General features: G+C 41.0%; 1 protein-coding gene across 3 annotated transcripts in view; it reads right to left on the bottom strand.

Moving 5' to 3' along the window:
• The window catches only part of LARGE1 (LARGE xylosyl- and glucuronyltransferase 1), a 277,571-nt gene that overhangs the window by 53,540 nt on the left and 205,033 nt on the right, over nucleotides 1–18,998 (bottom strand). For all 3 annotated transcript variants that reach the window (XM_042889480.1, XM_042889481.1, XM_042889482.1), the window contains one exon: nucleotides 9,353–9,457. In XM_042889480.1, the coding sequence (XP_042745414.1) occupies nucleotides 9,353–9,457 (105 nt within the window). The remainder of the gene's footprint in view (nucleotides 1–9,352; nucleotides 9,458–18,998) is intronic.

Here is an 18,998-nt window from a genome sequence, read left to right as displayed (position 1 = left end):
GCTGAATTGGCAAGCCCTCTATTAGCAAATGTCATTTTTTCCTGCAGACACTAATAAGTTATGATACAGCTATCCCTTGACTCTTTCCCAGATGAGCTCCTGAAGCCATAAGTTTTCCAAAATTTACTTTGAACTTTGTTGATTTATAGTGTTGATATAAAGTGTCCCTCTTTGACTTGTGGGGATTAGGTTGGGGCAAGTGGTTAAACCTACATTTTAAAACACATTCACTTCAAGGTCAAGAACTATGGAATGTACACACACACGCAATGTTCAGAGTCAAGGCCTTTCCAGAGGAAGCTGGCTACATTCATATAACCTTGGCTTTAAAGATCTAGTTCCCGTTCCTTCAGCTCTCAGACACAACTGTTATTTTGTGTCTGCATTTCCCAGTGTCCTACATAATGTGAGAACCGTGTTACAGTTTTCTAGATCAGAGTTTTTAGCATGGAACTGAGGGTCTCTGTTATATGGATCAGTGAATGTGGCACCAGGGCATGTGGGAATATTAGCATGAAGTCTTCTGATGCGGTGTTGATGGGCAAGAAACAGGAGCCACAGTGTATCCATTCAACCTATCCATTCAACCTACCAAAAGTATTCCCTGGAGAGAACTAGAACCAAATTACACTCAGTATTTATTCTTTTCCTGAAGGAAGCCAGGTTGGTACCTAAGAGAAACAGGGTGCCAACTAATTTCTGTACCCTGCAGATGATCAGAAAGACAAGACTGAAGAGTGAACTAAGGAGCTGAATTACCTGGCAGTGCAGACATTCAGTATGTAAGAAGAAAAAGTCTGTGCTCAATTAAAAAAAAATAAAAATCTTGTACTCGAAATGTCCCTGTTCAGAGTTCACAACAAGTATTTTGACAACTGTATTACACCTGAAGCTAATGTTCAGCTGATTATCCATCCTGGATTGATTTTCATGTATCTTCCATTTTTTTCTGAGTGTGACTCTACGTGCCATTACATTAAAACACAGAAGTGAGAGCGAGCATTACAATTATGTGTAGATATGTTTGGAAAATGGGATCACACAGAAAGTTTATTTCCACGACTAAAAAATGAAGATATTTGCAAGCATTTTTTTTCTGACGAAAGCAAGAACATCTTCCAAAGCTAATCTTGGACTGCCCACCAACAAATCATCTACCTTGTTGAAATGTCCAAAATTTTACAGTGTTTCTACTTTGGGCAGAAACAGGAAAAGAGGAAAAATGTATCCTGCACAAGTGATGATTATCTTGGCGGGCTTCTAATATTAACAACAGTCCACAAGCTTAATTATAGGGATGGGTACAATGACTGTGAACCACTTTCAACCTCTCATGGTCAACAGTTTACGGTATCTTTGGTCAGGTGTTCTGAGCAGGAGGTAAAAATGTGGCTCTTGGACTGAACAGCCTCTTAGTTAGTCACTCAGTTAGATGACAACGAATTTGGGATTTTGCATTCAAAAGCAATCACATTTTTTCTCTTAATGGACATTTTATTGACTGGATTAGATTTTGGATAAATAAAATGTCCTAAGAACTGGATTAGGGGAAGGAAGGCAGCAACACAGAATGAACATGCTGCTAAGATTAACCATGTACTTTAATGCAATGATTTCAGCTAAAGGTTAGCTGCAGCTCATTTTTCTTGTCCTATCACTTCAATTCCAACAGAAGAGAGACAGGATTAGGTTCACAACAGAGGTACAGCAATGCATTAGTTTCAAGAGAAAATGAATGCAGAGCTTTTTAACATGCTCGTAGCCAAAGTGGTGAAGTATGGCTCAGATAGGCAGACTATGAGCTGAGTAGAAATTAATTGGGACTCCAAGCCTAAAGGAGTTGTTTTCAGCAATTGTGTTCAGCAATAAAACATTCAGGTGACGACCAGTTGCAAGTAGTATTCCACAAGAGTTGATACTGGACCTGATATTGTTTAACACATTAATTAGTGAGCTGGAGATGAGACCAAACGCATCTTAAACAAATTCACACAGGATACCAAATTGGAGGCAGCGGTCAATACCCTGGAAACAGGGCTGGTATTTAGAGGGACCTTGACAGGCAGTGCGCAAAGCCTAAGCTAAATTTCATATAGTTTAACAAAAAACATCCTGTACAGGATTCTTCCTGAATGGATAGTACGGGCTGCGGGCTAAGAGGATAGAAGCTCCAGAAGCTCCAGGAGTCCTGCTGGATAGCAAGTAGAACAAGAGCCAGTAGTGAGACTTGGTGGAAAAGGATCCTGCCTGATCCAAGTTACCTGTGATTCTACGATCCTATTTGGGAAAGCTTCTCTTTTCATCACCTCTGCTAAAGCCTTGAGAACAATCTGTTTGCATAGTGTATTGCAGTGCTCCCGTCCTCCCCCAGGCCTGCCTTAACAAAGACAGGCGGAAAAGGGACGGTTGAGGACCTAAAGTAAGAAAAACTAAAGCCAAAATGTGGCTGAACATAGAGACAGAAGAAGGACAAGGATGGAAAGAAACAAATGATCTGATGCTTCTAAAATCTTACTGTTAACTCAGTTTCACACTCTTTTTTTTCCTTGGAACATCTGCAAATAAAGCTGCTCGATTTCCTCACATACTGGAGATTTTTTTTTTTTGAAGTATGGATTTGTCCTGAAGCTAGCTTGCTTAATCGCTAAAATGGTTAAAGCATAGCAATTTCTGTAGCCTGTAGCCACTAAGAGAGTGATCTGACTGCAACCACATTCAACTGTTTTTTTTTTGTTGGCACTTTCTACACACAAGCGTAGAAAGATATCTTAGTTACCCTGCTACTTTCTGTGACAAGCACCACACTACCCATTAAGAATCCAAAGATGGAATCCAACTGATGGAGTCCTTTGGTTAAAACCTCTGTTTCTGTATCTACAGAAAAGAACAGTCTTTACACAACTTTATGAGAACGTGAACTTGCACTTCAGAAGAAAAGTACTGGTTTTACTAATACTATGCATGTGTATGGGGTTCTCCCACTATGTAACAGAAGACTCTGTTCTTAGTTTAGGCTCCTCTACTAAGCTTTTATGTGCAGATCTTAAATTTAAATTTCATCAGCTAATGATGGTCTCTCTACAATAAAGACAGGGCATTTCAGAGTGCTGGATAACATATTTACTCATCAGGCTATGTGTGTTCACACAAAGAACCCCTATCGAGCTAGAAGCACCATGTTTCAAAAATATTCCTTAAATGGATTAGTTTGTGATAGTGCATAAATATATTTATGTACATTACACAGAAATATACATTATGAATCTGGGTCAGAGCAGTAAAAAGCCCCAAACTTACATCATTTAATCAACTAAAAGTATATACGACATTCAGCATAATGGAAACTAGAGTCTGATATAGATTGAATGCTGTTGTTTCTTTATCACAGGTTTCTGAGGAGATGAAAGTTGTCACTGTTTCAAACAAAAGTGTTTTTAGAAAAGGCCTGATAGATTCAATTGCCAAGAAGCAGAGGATGTATCTCAGAGAATGTAATGAACAGAAGACTAATTCAATCACAGCAATGCCATTATTACGTAGACAGGCCTTTCAAACAAGAGACACCATTTTCAAAATCAAATACATATTGACCCATGTTTCAGAAATGTCAAGCATGCTGTAAACAAGTTCTCAGTATATCACATGCTTTAGAAACTGTTAGACTGAAAAACAAGCTGTTCTTTGAAGGTAGTCAGCTTTTAGATAGCTTATTTTTAAGTGTAAGCTACAGACTATATAGACAGCAGCAATCAGGATGTAGTCTTCAAAATCTGAATTATCATTTTAAGATTCCCACCATTGACAGAAACAGATGAGATTTCCTCTCGCACCTAGCAGCAACAGTATGTTGTCACCTCCTAAACTACTACATGTATAATAATGTGTTTGATACTGTACATCAAATGCATTTTTTGTGCATTATAAAGCATATGCATCCAAGTACGCCTTCTACTGATAACAGCACTTACTGAATGAACTCATAGTGTCTTAAAGAAGAAATAATCTAATAAAAAACTGCTACAGTTTGAATCTGAGTAGGTGATGAGAGTGTTACCTTTTTTGCCTTGACACTGCTGTTGGAATTATTTTTTCTTTTTTTCTGTTTTTTCTTTTTTCTTTTTTTTTTTTTTTTAAACATCAAAATGTAGTTTGCATCTGTTTTTAAAGGCTCCTGTATTTAGAATCAAATCTAATTACATTAGTTCCTGAATTACTGCTACAAGGCATGGTAATGGGAGGCAGGAATAATGTAATGGCTTTAGAGCATGGCTAATCTAAGTCAGGTCCTGATGGCAAGCACTTCAAATTTCAATAACTCGTGAGTTCTCTTGACTTGTTCACCAAGACAATTTGGAAAAATCTCATCCCTTAAACAACCTCTACATTTCCGTCTGCACCACATGGAGAAAAAGACTAATTTTAATCAGAATTTATGGAACATAATTGGCAAATCACTGCCATATCCAAGTGGTTCTCACAGAATTCTGACATCTTGGTATAGAACTACTTCTGGCTAGCCAGAATTAGACAGAAATAACTACTTAAGCATTAATAGTGAGGGCTTTTGGAAAAAAAAAAAAAAAAAGAAATGATTAATTAAATGAAAGTGCTCAGCAATTTCTAGGATGAGATCCATTATTACACTGCCACGAGTAGAAGGGTACATAAAAGCAGTTACTGCATTTCCAGCCCAGGTTCACAGACTGTCATGACCCTCCTCACACCTGCTCTGCATTGCTTTATTACTCGTTTGCTTTCTGCACTGAAGATGCACAGTATCATCAAAAAGCAGTGTTAGATGTGATCTCATCTAGTCTTATATAAACAATCTGCCCTACACTTGCCTTTATTCTCTGTAGTTGTTAAATATTATGCAAAAATGACATAACATATGCTTCCACTTGCAATTCATCCTTCATATGTCCTCTCTTCAGGCTAGCAATTAAGGAAAGATTCATTCTAGCTTTCTTCCAGTCATTACAAACATGGAAGCAATAACGCACGATGCACATGTAGGCAGGTAATTGTTAGGTGCTAGCCGTTGCCTTCTGTTCTCAATCCACAAATCTGGTAATGTGACATTCCTCAGTGTGGGAGCTATCTTCAGCTCAAGCTGTAAGACTCCTCTTTACAGCACCTCACAGTTCCACCAAGGCAGCGTTTTTAGACGAGCCTCAAATCTTTAGGATGGACTTCTGTGGTTCAGGAGTCTGAAATCCCTTGGGCTGAAGTTTCTGCAAAAACTTCCTGGCACCCTGATTTCAGAATTGGGCTGTCTCAGGATAAAGTGGCTCACATTCCTAGGTAGTGATGTCCCTAATCAGTTCAGAGCAAGGTGAGACTTTCCAACTCTGAGACAGAAAGGAAGAGGAAACTTCGGATTTGAAAACTGCAGCAGAAGCAGCAGCGCTACATTTCCAATGATAACTGAAACAATAACACAGAAAAGAGATTGAACCTGAGGCTCTTTAGCTTTTCTGACAACCTCCCCCTGCAGCCCTGTCCCAGCCTTTCAGGCGCTTGTCCTTTCCTCAGTTTACTGCTGTTCATCCTGTTCTGTTTTGGCACTAATTTTCATTGTGTCTATTTCAATAAGAACTTAACAAACCCACGGATGAAAGGGTCACTCTGAGAAATGGTTCTCATGCTGTGGCATGATAGAGAATGAATTCTGAGCTATCTCAATAATAGTGGACATTTTTTGTCAAGAGACTAAATTCTCACAGGTCTTGAAAACTGCCATGAATACATTGCCTCATGCAATTTAGTCTGATCCACTCTTTCCATCTGAGAGGCTCAGGGTGCGATTCTCAGCTGCTGTAAATTGGCCCTGCTGCAGGGAGGCAGGGAAGCCAAGGGGTGATGTATGCCAGCTGGGAAAGCGGCTTGAAATCATGACAATGGAGTTCCAAGAAACTGCTATTAAAAGCTATGCTCCCCCCATGATGGAAAGTATAATGCAGACAAAGCACTAAAAGCTTTTATGCTGAGAATTTCTTTGACAAGGTATTTTTCTGAGGACTAAGATGACTGCTACTCCAGAAACGAACATCAAGCCACACAGAGCAATTCTGGAGCTGTCAGTTTAACATCTGTAAAGAGAAAAATCCTCCTGCAGCTCAGGCAATACTATTGGAAGCACAGTATAGTCAGTGAATGACAACACAGATAATGTGAAGAGTTTGATTTAACTAATGTATGAATAATCTTACTGCAAGTTAATTTCAGTGTAGTCAACAAAATAGAGTGGACAACATATAAAACATATTTGATTAAGTAGATTACTGAGTTTCGATCAATGAAGTATAGGAAAAAATCCACATTTTGTGATACAGAAGGAAGAGTATTTAAAGGGTCTGGAGCACAAGTCTTATGGGGAGTGGCTGGAAAGAGCTGGATTTGTTCAGTCTGGCGCAGGGGAGACCTTATTGCTTCTACAATGACCTGAAAGGAGATTGTAGTGAGGTGGGGGTTGGCCTCTTCTGCCAGGTAACAGCGATAGGATGAGAGGTAATGGCCTCAAGTTGCACCAAGGGAGGTTCAGGCTGGGTATCAGGAAAAAATTCTTCTCAGAAAGGGTGGTGCTGCAGTGGCACAGGCTGCCCAGGGAGGTGGTGCAGTCACCGTCCCTGGAGGTGTTCCAGAACTGTGTGGATGTGGCACTGAGGGACTGGTCAGTGGGCATGGTGGGGATGGGCTGGACGTTGGACCAGGTGATCCTAGAGGTCTTTTCCAATTTTAATGATTCTATGAGTCTGTGATTTCAAAATGGCCCAACAAAGTGAGTGCTATCTCAGATAAAGGATGGGTCTAAATAAAAACATTTTAAACACAAATTCAGTTGTCTCTGACTTGACTTTTGAGTTTGGTCTGTTTTTTTCTAACACAGCATTATCATGGACTAAAGTAAATGTGCAAATGTGAAACAATTATAAAAACCAACCAATCAAAAATCTTTCCTTTAAAATCTGTATTGGGTGTCTGGAGATCTGGCTTGCGAACAGAGGAATAGGAGAATGCAAACGCTTACTGGGTTTAAAGAGCTGGTAGAGAAGGAACAAAAACACCTTTAGCTTTAATGTACCTGTCTTCTGGGACTCCTAGCCTGTATATCGGCCAGAGTGGCTTCAGTGCAGAAAAGCAGAAGTAAGTGATAAACTATTTACTTTAGGAATAGGGAGAAAGCAGTGGAAGAATTCTGACTATGACAGATGATCCTGCATCAAATGTGCCAGGGCTGGGTCTTCTCCTTCGGACTGTAATAAACATTCTCACAAGAGCAAAGTCCATCTGATGGCTTCCCTCTCATCCATCTCCACTTAACTCATCAAATACTCCACGCTTTGGGGGCCCTTTCACTGTTCACAAGCATGATTCTGCACAGCTGTATATCTAAGTCATCCCCATTGGGCCCATTGTCTTTTTTGAGTATTTTGCTTAAGAGTTATTGACTACCTTTACACCCCTCCCTTTAGCTTTCTGAAAACATCTGTCCACAGTGCTGTCATCAGTGTCAATTATTTTCATTTGCTGAACACATCAAACAAGCTCCAGTTTCTTTTTCTTCTACCCTGAGAGATTTATACCTCTAGTCTCTGCTAGATTACTGAGGCAAAAAATGAATTCAATTAAAAAAAATTATAGTAAATGATGCTGATTCTGTCAGTAACACCACTTGCTATCTCTCACACATTGCACTGTTTCCCTCAGTGACCTCTTGTTCCATGTACTTGAAAAAATGTCATTCCACTTATTACAGTCACCTGTCAATTATATAACTGCACATGAATTGTCTGGAGAACAAAACTGCAAGCAGTCTAAAATCATGTGCAGGATTACCTTTGGCCTGGCAACTCTGTATTTACAAACACTGCAAATTAACACACACAGTGTGTGTGAAAGGCTACTGACATTCAGCTGTTTTTGCTTTTAGAGGGGGTATTTTGTGATACACTGACATTTGGTAAAGCATTTAGGTTAGTAACCTAAACCTAAAGCTTTTCAACATTTATATTTGAATAATTGCATTTCAGATACTATATAACATTTCTGGCTCCGCCTAACGTTATATGGATGTGCCACATTTCTCTTGGACAGCATTAAAATGGCAGAAAGGAAAAAGTGAAAATGCAGCAGAAAGAAAGGAGCTATATGAGGTGGTCATCTCTCAGTAGAGCAAAACATATTGCTTTGTGGTGTAACACTTAACATTTGACATTGACTAGTTTGGTTCTGTATAACAGAAGCTTTCAGACTCCAGGACAAATCCATGAAATTTAGTTCTGTCTAATGTGTTTGGAGAGTGGGAGCAGACCAAACCTTCACATATGCAGTCTGTTTTGGCAAGCAAAGAACCAGGAAACAAACAACTTCTGCCAGAGTCTTGTATCCCTATCAGCCCATATTCTGTCAGGCTACACTTGAACATTTTCACTGAAGAGAGATGCCTTGCAGAGGCTGAAATACCAATTCACAAAAACAGGCATGATTCCCTCAAATATACAAACGACTACAGAAATACAGATGACCCAGCTAGAACTGCATGTAATCCTTTTTCTAGTAAGTCTGTTTAATTCAATCCAATACATTTCTGCAAAGCAAAACCACTATTATGGTAAATCATTTTCTGATAGTGCATGGATATTTAAATGGACTCATCTTTTCTAAACAGAGGCTTCACCATCTGTTCTGCCCTTTTATTACAAATAGAGGAGGACCTAACTCTCTGCAACAGCATGTAAAGTCTAGCATCAAAATGATTTAGATATACGTGTGTGTTCTTTATGCACCTGGTATGTTTTCTCACACACCAAACACAAATCAGTGAGAAGACCTGTCTCTTGTAAGCTAATACATTCTCTGATCTAGTGCCTTTATTCCTTTCTCATGGCACCAGAAATTGATGGCCAGTAGTTTGCATTTTATTAGGACAATTATGACCCTGTTGCCATCCTGCAGGAGTTATATCTTTATTGGGTTGACATTTTGTGATACCATTTACCTCTCTACAGAACACGAGGCCTGTTCTTTCTGTCTTGCTGCGACTATATACAGACAGAAATGTTGCAGAAGTGCTAAGGATGTGTCAGACAGCTGAAAGGCTGTCCTTTCCCCAAGTATGTCATACAATATCCCTCAAGATCATTTAGAGAGGGAACATATTCCCCTCAGAGTAGCACACGAGCAGAAACTCCAAAACGCACCACACTGCATCATTTTTACTGCTTTCAATGGCAAATCTTGCAGTAGGTTATGAAAGGAGATGTGAGTTACTGCATCTCATACTCTGCACCAGAGGACTGATTCCACGCACAAAGCAAATGTTAACTCAAAGAAAACCCTCAGGGAGTACCTGTGTTGTAGCCCCTCCCAAGCGCTGGCCAGGGTCGATGGTTCTTCCAAAGGTTGCCCAAATACCAGTCACTCTGGTTCTCCACTAAGCCAAGAACCTGCTGCCCTGGAAATGAGCACATTGCAAGGGGATCATTAGAGAAAAGTCACTCAGCCAATGGAAAGCACACACAAAATCTGAAGAGGGACAGGCAGTGGCAACAGCAGAGAGCAGTTCTGAAGCAGCCTTCCTTTCATGCATTAGGAAGATGCCTGCTTATATAACAGAAAGCAATCCTGGCACAGCAAACTCAGCACGGCTCATTTCTTTCCTTCTCCCCTGGCTAGTCTGAGTAATTAAACACTGTGGGAACCTTTGTCATGCTGACAAAAATATATCACCCAGACAAATACGAATGCTGCTTGATTTTGGAACACAATGATGGAGAATCCTCCTAGTGAGAAGTAAGCGTTGGTAAAACGATCATCTAATATGAAGATCTGTTTATACTCTGATGGAGATAACATAATAGAAGAGCAAGGCTCAGTATAACAAATTACTCTCTTCCCATGCTCTCCCTGCCTCATTCCAGGGTGTTTTTTTTTTCAGTCACAAAAGAGATTCCTTTAGCTCAGGAAAAAACTGGATTCTAAGGGTTTACCTACGTAAGTTGCACTGCTTTAATTTAAGAGATTAATTTAAAAGTCATTTAGGTAAGCCTATGTGGAATACAGCATAAGAATTATGATTTCAGTTTTAAATGGACTTATTTTGGTTCAGCTTACATTGATTAGCAGCTGGCTTCAGCTAGGGTAAAACGTGCTTTAAATCAAATGTGTCTAGAAGGTTTGCACTGCTTAAAAATCAACTGAAAAGTGAATGTTTGTATAGATAAGGACTTAATTATCTATTCTGAAATGTGCTGCATAAAATGTAAATAAGACAAGTGATTGAAATGATGCTCTGGTGATGGAGGACAGAGGGACGGGAAGACTGCATTTGGATCCAGTTAAAGGAAGGAAGGGGAATGGTGTATTGGAGAGGGCACCATGACTAAGACTGAAAATGGTTTTGCAACCTTTTTAGAAACAATTAAACATCGTGTCTGAAAGCACATTTTCAAATCCCAGCTACGCTCACATAACTGAGTGCATGGTCACAGCAGCACGTTGAAAGCAGCAATTTATCAACCAACCTATGCCGGTTATGTGGGACCATAGCTGCACCATAAAAAATTCAGTATGGTCTAAGACACGACTGGGTTGAGAAGCAAGGCATACAGACAGACTCAATTTTGTAATCAGCTGGGAAGACATTGGTGTAGGCCAGATGATTGGGATAGCCTCCCGTGGTACCTAATGCAGTGGAATGTCAGTAAGCCTCGTGTCTCAAATTCTGTTTCAGAGGGTGAGCAGCAGTGAGTGGCCAGTGCATATAACAAATAAATGAAAACTGCACATTGCAAAAGCCTTCAAGGAGTGAACGGAAATCAATCTAGAAATAACCTTGAGAGATTACCAGGCTCACTCTATACCACTGTTCAGGATCAACCTGCTCTATCCTAATCATAACATACCAGCCCTCATTTTCTGATTCTGTCTCTCCTTTTGCAGTGCATATTTCATATTTTGTTTTTCACATTAAACTCCTTCATGAGTTTTTTAAGGAATGGAAAGTCTAGGGGAGAAGATAAAGAATACCATACATTCTCACCCCACTGGTGCTACTTAAAACTGGTAATACTAACAGAGTGCAGCGTGTAAGAGAATGAGCTGAATTACAAATTAGAGATAGATACATCCAAAGCAACTGATGCATAGAAGATATGTTCTTTCTCAATACAAATAAACTGCTGCATCTCAACTGTAGGACACCCAGAACACGCTGAACACAAATAAGGCCCCATGAGCCATATATTGAAAGGAAACAGGGAAGGGGTCTCGACTGATTCATACAAATCTCAGCTAAAAAAGGCTTAAGGGCACAATTTATACTAACATTTGTTGATACCACGCTGGAAGGTTGCATGATCTTTATAACCACTCCCCTACATTTGAGGTAGAATAAATCAAAATAAGGAACTATAATGGCTAGCAAAGGATGAGAAAAACAAAAAAATGCAGGTGCATCTGGGCTGCAATGGATTGTAACAACTAGTAGGAAGAGAGTGACCCTGCTCATATTCTAACAGCACATTTCACAACTCAGCAGTCCACAGATCCTTTGCAGGATAGCACCATTAACATCAAAAGAAATGTTTGAATTCCATTTGCAAGTGGCAGATACCGAACTTCCTTACCAGGGAGCAACAATCTGCTTTCATTATTTTAGCCCCATGCATTTCCCAACAAGTCAGACAGCTCAGCCTTCAAACTGATGAATAATAGGAAATGAACAAACCTTGCTGCTTGTTAATGGTTTTGCTTTCCCACCTACTAGTTCAAAATCTCAGTTCTGACAATGTACCCCTGAAATTCTTACTTCTTGATTATTTCTCATGATAAGATAAAGAGAAAAGACTTAGGAGATTACGTTCACACATATTTATAGTAGCTTTATGGTTTCCTTCCCTATTCCCCTTTATTTTTGAAGACGCCACAACAAATCCTGCTCTCAGTATTCTTGGAGGTTTGATACAGCACGTGGATGAGGGCAGCAATTGACATCATGTGAGCTTTGGGGCTTAGATACACAGATCAGATAACGTCACTTAATGCTGCATCAACTGAGCTGAAATAACTGCCTGCACATGCCCTTTTAGCTTGCTATAAATACAAAATAAGATGTGATACCTAACACTTTTAAATTTGATTTTGCATTGGTCTGGGAATCCACACATGTTCAGGTACTCTCCTAGGGCAGATGTTATATTGCTTGTCTGGCTCTTGTTAACCTTCCTGGTGTCTAAAGATCTACCGGGCAGATGAAACAGATGAGCAGATGAGCTTGTAGAAAGTTATAAAGAAACATTTAGTATTTTGCCTTGTTATATTCCTATTTTCTCTAGCCTGGAACAGTGTTGCTGTCTCTGCCAAAGAAGAATGTATGTGTTTTTCCCTTTACGTCTCCATGACTGACTTACGGCAGAAGTGATCAGAAAAACAGAACTTTGGTTGCATGGTTTGGTTGATGGCTCCAAACATTTTCTTTGTTCTCAATCAGTAAAACGAAGTGAAATTCAGAAATATACTCTGGCAAAGAGATGCCAAAACATTTTGATCTAAAGATATCAAAATAACCACTTCTAAATGTACAACCCCACTCATTTCAATATTACCATTGCGACACATAATATAGATACATTATATACAAATATACAATGTACAATATATATCCCATCTATCACATTCTATAAGCTTAAAACATCCAAAACCTCCACAAAATCATAAAGTTGTGCCCTTTCAAATTTTGAGCAAATAGAAAGATTTCATTCAAAATTATCACCTGATTTGTTTTTTTTTTTTTAGTATCTGTATTTTTTATAGCACTCTGACTAGCAAGTCTGAGCATCAGCAGTCATTTTGTTTTGTTAAATGCATCATACAGTTATCAAATTGAGGCACAGGCCAAAGTGATGTATAACATCAAACATAGACTTTCCCCATTCTCATCTTGCCTCCAATCACACTACATTCTGAATTCAGACTTTTGGAGGGGAAAGACCAATGCTCCTTGCCACTGTGGCCTTTTGTAATAAGGAAGCACGAAGGAGTTACTTGAACTATTTCTCCAGCAAATGAGAACACGGTGGCTACCATAATAAATCTGAATTGTTCAGCTGTCTGTTTCTTCTTCCTAAGAATTATTATAATAAAATACCGTGACTAACAGCAAAAGCTCTGTCATTGTTTTCTGCTCTGGCCCTGCAGTTATGATTAAGTGCACTTCTCTCCCTCTCTGTTACTCCAGGCACATGTTAGCTTATGAAAATGAAGCTGTCTTTCTTACTTATTTATACATCACCAACATCCAGACAACAGAAAACAAGGCTATAAGGAAGAAGGCGACAGACTCTTCAGCAGGGTCTGCTGGGACAGAACAGGGGGAAATGGTTTCAAACTACAAGAGGGGAGATTTAGACTGGATATAAGGCAGAAGGTTTTTACAATAAGGGTGGTGAGGCACTGGCACAGGTTGACAGAGAGGTGGTGGATGGCCTGTCCCTGGATACACCCAGTCAGGATGGAGGGACTCTGAGCACTCTGATCTACCTGTAGATGTCCCCATTCATTGCACGGGAGTTGGATCAGATGACCTTTAAAGTCCTTCTCAACTCAAATGGTTGTATGATTCTGGCGTGGCCATGCTGTCAAGGCACTGAGCAGGCAGAATCACAGCCAGGTTGTCCCTTTTGAGGCAGCACAGTCTGGCTTTGGGAATGGGCTTCTGTAGAAGGCAGCTGCTTGGATGGGTGTTTTGCACAGTATGGCTCCCAGACAGCTCACCTGATGGGAAGAGCATCTCTCCTTGCTAACGCTTAACTGTGCCTGGAAAGAAGTTTCCATGGAAAAAAACAGATACTTCTGAGCCTGTCAACTCAATGCCTTTGATTCAGTTTACACTTCATAGATTTTTGGTGGCTAACAGAGGGGAAAGCATGTTCCTGCAATTCAGGAGTTGAAGGGAACTCAAGATCTCATTTCAGTCCTGATACTGATTTCCTGGGTGACACTGCACAAGTCACATAACAGCCTCCTGCTCAATTCTCCATTAATAATAACAGTGGTAACAGTAATCCCTCTCTCACTTTGCCTGTCTCACATATTGCAGTATAAGCGCTCTGAGGTAATGTTATTTTGTACTGAAAGCACAACAGCAACTGTATGCAACCAGGCTGAAGCTCCACTGAGCACAGTACTGTCCCTTCACCAGCACTGAGGAGCACAGCACAGGGCAGCTGGATGTTGGCACTGCTCAGCAGTGCACCTTCATTTCCCATGGCATGACTCATGTGAAGTAGCAGGTTCTGATTATATTGAATGTGGTTTCTGGTTGTTTCATCTGGTGACCAATAGTTTCCACAGTGGAAAAGAGCAAGAACAACCTTTTCCTTCTCTTCTCTTTATGACTTTCCTGCTCTTAGAGAATTTCACCTTCTGTGGAATCTTCTGTACAATCAACCTTAAGCTCAGCTTTGGCCTTCAGTTATTTTGCTATTACAAACAGCAGTAATAATACTAAAAATTATAATAAATATTACAATTACTTTCTACTACTTCTTCAGTTCAAAACATTTTTTCTTGTCTTAGTCATTACCATGTCAATCACGTGACTCCTCTGCAAGCATAGTTAGAGCGATGGCTCCACTGCAGATATTTTGATTGAGCTGCACCTTCAGTGCTCATGACATTGGGCTGTTTCCAGAAAGGCATCTTAAAGGGATGGGCAGGGTGGAATGCCACCTTTGATCACCCATGACTAAAAGATGAGGTGATAAGATTTCAGCACAGCTGTTGTATTATCACAGTTTAGTGGTATTTGGTAGTGGCCTTAAAAAGGAAAAGCACGTGTAAAGTATTTTTAGCACTTACAAATACAAAAAAACAACAAATACTACACTGTGGAGGTTTTTAAAGCAGAACAGAGCAGAACTCTGTCTTGCTACTTTTAAATACTTCAACGGTCATGGTTTAGGTCGTTAGGAATTTAATACAGACATGAATGCTGGAGCTGCAGCCAAGTACTACGACTGCAGCAATGCATGCCTTCAGCGTAAGCTGAGAAAAAAAAACAGAAGAAGGATTCAGTGAGACTTTAAGATTCAAGTCTGGCTGAAATCAGGAGAACTGCAATTAGTTCTCCCAAAATGGGACACAGACATAGAGAATAAAAAGGTATAAGGAGGGAAGAGGGAAAAGGTACATATTCAAAATGCTAGCATATTTCCAAATTGCCCAGTACTAAGTCTGATGAGGATTGTCAGGACTATTAGAACATATAATAGTACAATGAAGCTGGGTTATTTTGAATCAGAGTTAAAATCTTTCATTAATATCCTTTCCCTCTACTTTCCTTCTCCATCCTTCTCCTGATTTGTTTTATCCTTTAAATATGTCCGTAAGACACACTACTTTTCTGAAATGATCATAAGATCTGTGAAGACACGTGCTTTGCTGGTATAAATCTGCGTGTCTTCAGTGAAATTAGTGTAGTTACACTAATTTATACCAGCTGAATGAGTTGCACTTGATGTTAGTCTTGCCTGAGTGATGGACCCTTCCTCTATGGCCTTCCGGTCCCTGATCCTGCACTAGTTGATACAAGGTACGTGGCTTCTAAAATCTTCCACTTCTTCTGCCAGATATCTCATCTGCCTCTAAAGATTACTGCCAGTCTCAAGCTCCTCATCCTCACTACTGATGACCTGCGCAATTCTTGCTCTGTCTATATCAATTCATGCTTCTTCCTGTTTCCATACTCACTGTTCTATTTTATTTGCATGCCCTCTTCCATCCGTAAAAAAAACTCTTGTTTTCTCACATCACAGAATCCCCAAGTTACTTCTGGAAACATATTTCTAGCACAATAACTCTCTGAACTTACCTCTAAAAAGTCCTTGGAAATTTTACGACAAATCCACATTAAAATATGCACTTGAAATTTTCTTTGTGCACTGTAGCCAGGTCTGCCCATCCCCAGAAAAAAAACAGTTGACATTTCCTCATATGCCTTTACAGAGTGGGATACATTGCGCTTTTGGTTCCACAGAACTGGTTACTTCTACCTCTACTGTTCATTTTTTCATATGCATGCATACATACAACACACAAATGCACTGTATGTGCACACACACACACAGAATCATAGAATCACAAGGTTGGAAACGACCTGCAAGATCATCTAGTCCAACCACCCTCCCATTCCCAGTACCACAAGCTACTAAACCATCTCTCGTAGCTCCTCATCCAGGCGCCTCTTTAACACTGCCAGGGACGGCGACTCCACCACCTCCCTGGGCAGCCATTCCAGTGCCTGACCACCCTCTGAGAGAAGAAGTTTCTCCTAATGTCCAACCTAAACCTCCTCTGGTATAACTTCTGGCCATTTCCTCGGGTCCTACCATTTGCCTGGGAAAAGAGGCCAGACCCTTTTTCATCACAGCCTCCCTTCAGGAAGTTGTACAGTGCAATGAGGTCTCCCCTGGGCCTCCTCTTCTCCAGACTAAACAATCCCAGCTCCCTCAGCTGCTCCTCATAAGACTTGTGCTCCAGACCCCTCACCAGTTTCGTTGCCCTTCTCTGGACACACTCCAGGGCCTCAATGTCTTTCTTGTAGTGAGGGGCCCAAAACTGAACACAGTACTCGAGGTGCGGCCTCACCAGAGCTGAGTAGAGGGGGATGATCACCTCGCTGCTCCTGCTGGCTGCACTATTTCTAATGCAGGCCAGGATGCTGTTGGCCCTCTTGGCCACCTGGGCACGCTGTCGGCTCATGTTCAGCCGAGCATCAACCAGCACCCCCAGGTCCCTTTTCTCTTCACAGTCATCCAACCACTCATCCCCAAGCCTGTAGCGCTGCATGGGGTTATTGTGGCCAAAGTGCAGGATCCGACATTTGGCCTTGTTAAACCTCATCCCATTCACCTCGGCCAAGCGATCCAGCTTATCTAGATCCCTCTGCAGGGCCTCCCTACCCTCAGGCAGATCGACACCACCTCCCAAGATAAACAATGGCAGACTGCCATTATATATATGTGCATCTCTCTATTTACACACATATACATGCATACATGTCATAGAACCAAAGAAAATCCTTAATTGGAAGGGACCCATAAGGACCAATGAGTGCAACTCCTGGCTCCACACAGGACCACCCAAAAATCAGAGCCTATGTCTGTGAGTGGTGTCCAAAGCTTCTTGAACTCCAACATCTCGAGGCTGTGCCCACAGCCCTGGGCGTTCTGTTCCATGCCCACCGCCCTCTGGTGCAGACCCTGTCCCTAACCCCCAGCTGCCCCCCCCGACGCAGCTCCATGCCGTTCCCTCAGGCCCTATCGCTGTCACACAGAGCAGAGCTCAGCGCTGCCCTCCGCTCCCTGTGAGGAGCTGCAGCCGCCATCAGGCCTCCCCTCAGCTCCTCTGCTCGGTGCTGAGCAAACCCAGGGACTTCAGCTGCTCCTCATACACCTGGTCTTCTATACCTTTCACTATCTTCACAGCCCTCCTTTGGACACTCCCAAACAGTTTTATGTCCTTTTTGTACTGTGGTGCCCAAAACTGCACGCAGTATGCAAGGTGAGGCCACACCAGTGTCTGTATATATGCACACAAGGATGTTGAGGGAGAGAAAGTCTTTGCAGTTAAGAGCTTATCTTTTACATATCAAAATGTCAAATTTCAGGGAAATACACCTCTTACTCAAGTTTACCTTTTTTATTTGGCATCCTGCTTCCACTGAGTACACTGGTGTTCTGGTGTTTCCCAACAGCCATTTGCCTTTCTTTGTGGACTGGTTTCTCATTGAGAGAACTGCAATTAGTAAGGGACAATTCGCTTGAGAAACTCAGCGAAGGTACTGCAGGTCTGGCTCAGAGGAAGAGACCATGATTGCAAGGGAATAGCACACTGGATAGCATACCAGGAGAGGAAGAGACAGGCATTGAATAGACTGAAAAAAAGGAGGTAGTTAGGTGAAGCAGAGGTAGATGCAGTACATGGAGAGCTGGGAAACACATGTTGGGCAAGGTTGTGTGAGTGAAGGAGAAAGGAATTAGAGAAAGGAATAATGGCCCTGTCAGTGCTGGAACAAAAATCTAAGGCAATGGCATCAGCTGCCTTCTGAATGTATTCAGAGGTGGTGATATGGTCAGGGATACAGAAGTTACAGTGACTTGGGCCAGAGAAGAATAACTCTGCAAGAGTCTCTTACAAAAGAAACATTTCAAGTGTTCTGTAGGTGGTAGGAGGGAAGGTTCAAAAAGCAAAATCATACACAAACGGTGATCAAATATGCAGAATTGTATTGAGAAAGACTGGAATAAAAAGCTAAATCTGTGATTCGTCTTCATAAGGAAAGATTAAAGACTGAAATCAATTGAAATATGAGAATGTATTAGGTTTCTGTTCACCTCCTCTACTCCAAGGAAATTGTTAGACAACGAAGAGGACAGTGAAGAGTTCAGCAAACTACAGCAAAGTTAGGAAATCTATCATTAATGTTTGCAATGCTAACAACTGCAGAATTTCTGGGAAGTGGATTCTAAGTAGCCGTGCACAACAGAGTGTGGAGAAAACCATTCACTTCGGAACAAAGATTTTTGAGGTTCTCTGTGGCAATTACAAGGCCTTGTGTGCATATAACATCAGGGCTCCTGTGTCGACAAAAGCTGACACAAAAAAGTATTTTGAAGATGTTATGATTTGGACACATACAGAAATTTTTGTTTTTATTTTCTAGCTGCCCTAACTAAAGGATACCTACCTACTTATTAAGGGTATGTGCAAAACATTGCCAGGAGCAGAGCTCTAGTATGGAGTTTGAATTTGTGGTTGTGCCCAATCACAGAAATAGTTGTGAAATTAGGCTTGACCATAAGATGCCCAAACCAGCTTCATGTGCTGCTAATCTTATCTTTCTTCACTTCAGTGACCTTCTGTGTCACTTGTAATGGAGTAAAATGTCCCAGCAGCAGCAATGCCATCTAATTAACAGCAATAGGAGACTTGAC

This window comes from Lagopus leucura, unplaced genomic scaffold, assembly GCF_019238085.1.
Source record: "Lagopus leucura isolate 7727_CA_CO unplaced genomic scaffold, USGS_WTPT01 Super-Scaffold_100159, whole genome shotgun sequence".
NCBI lineage: Eukaryota > Metazoa > Chordata > Aves > Galliformes > Phasianidae > Lagopus > Lagopus leucura.
This window is presented reverse-complemented; position numbering and strand designations above follow the sequence as displayed.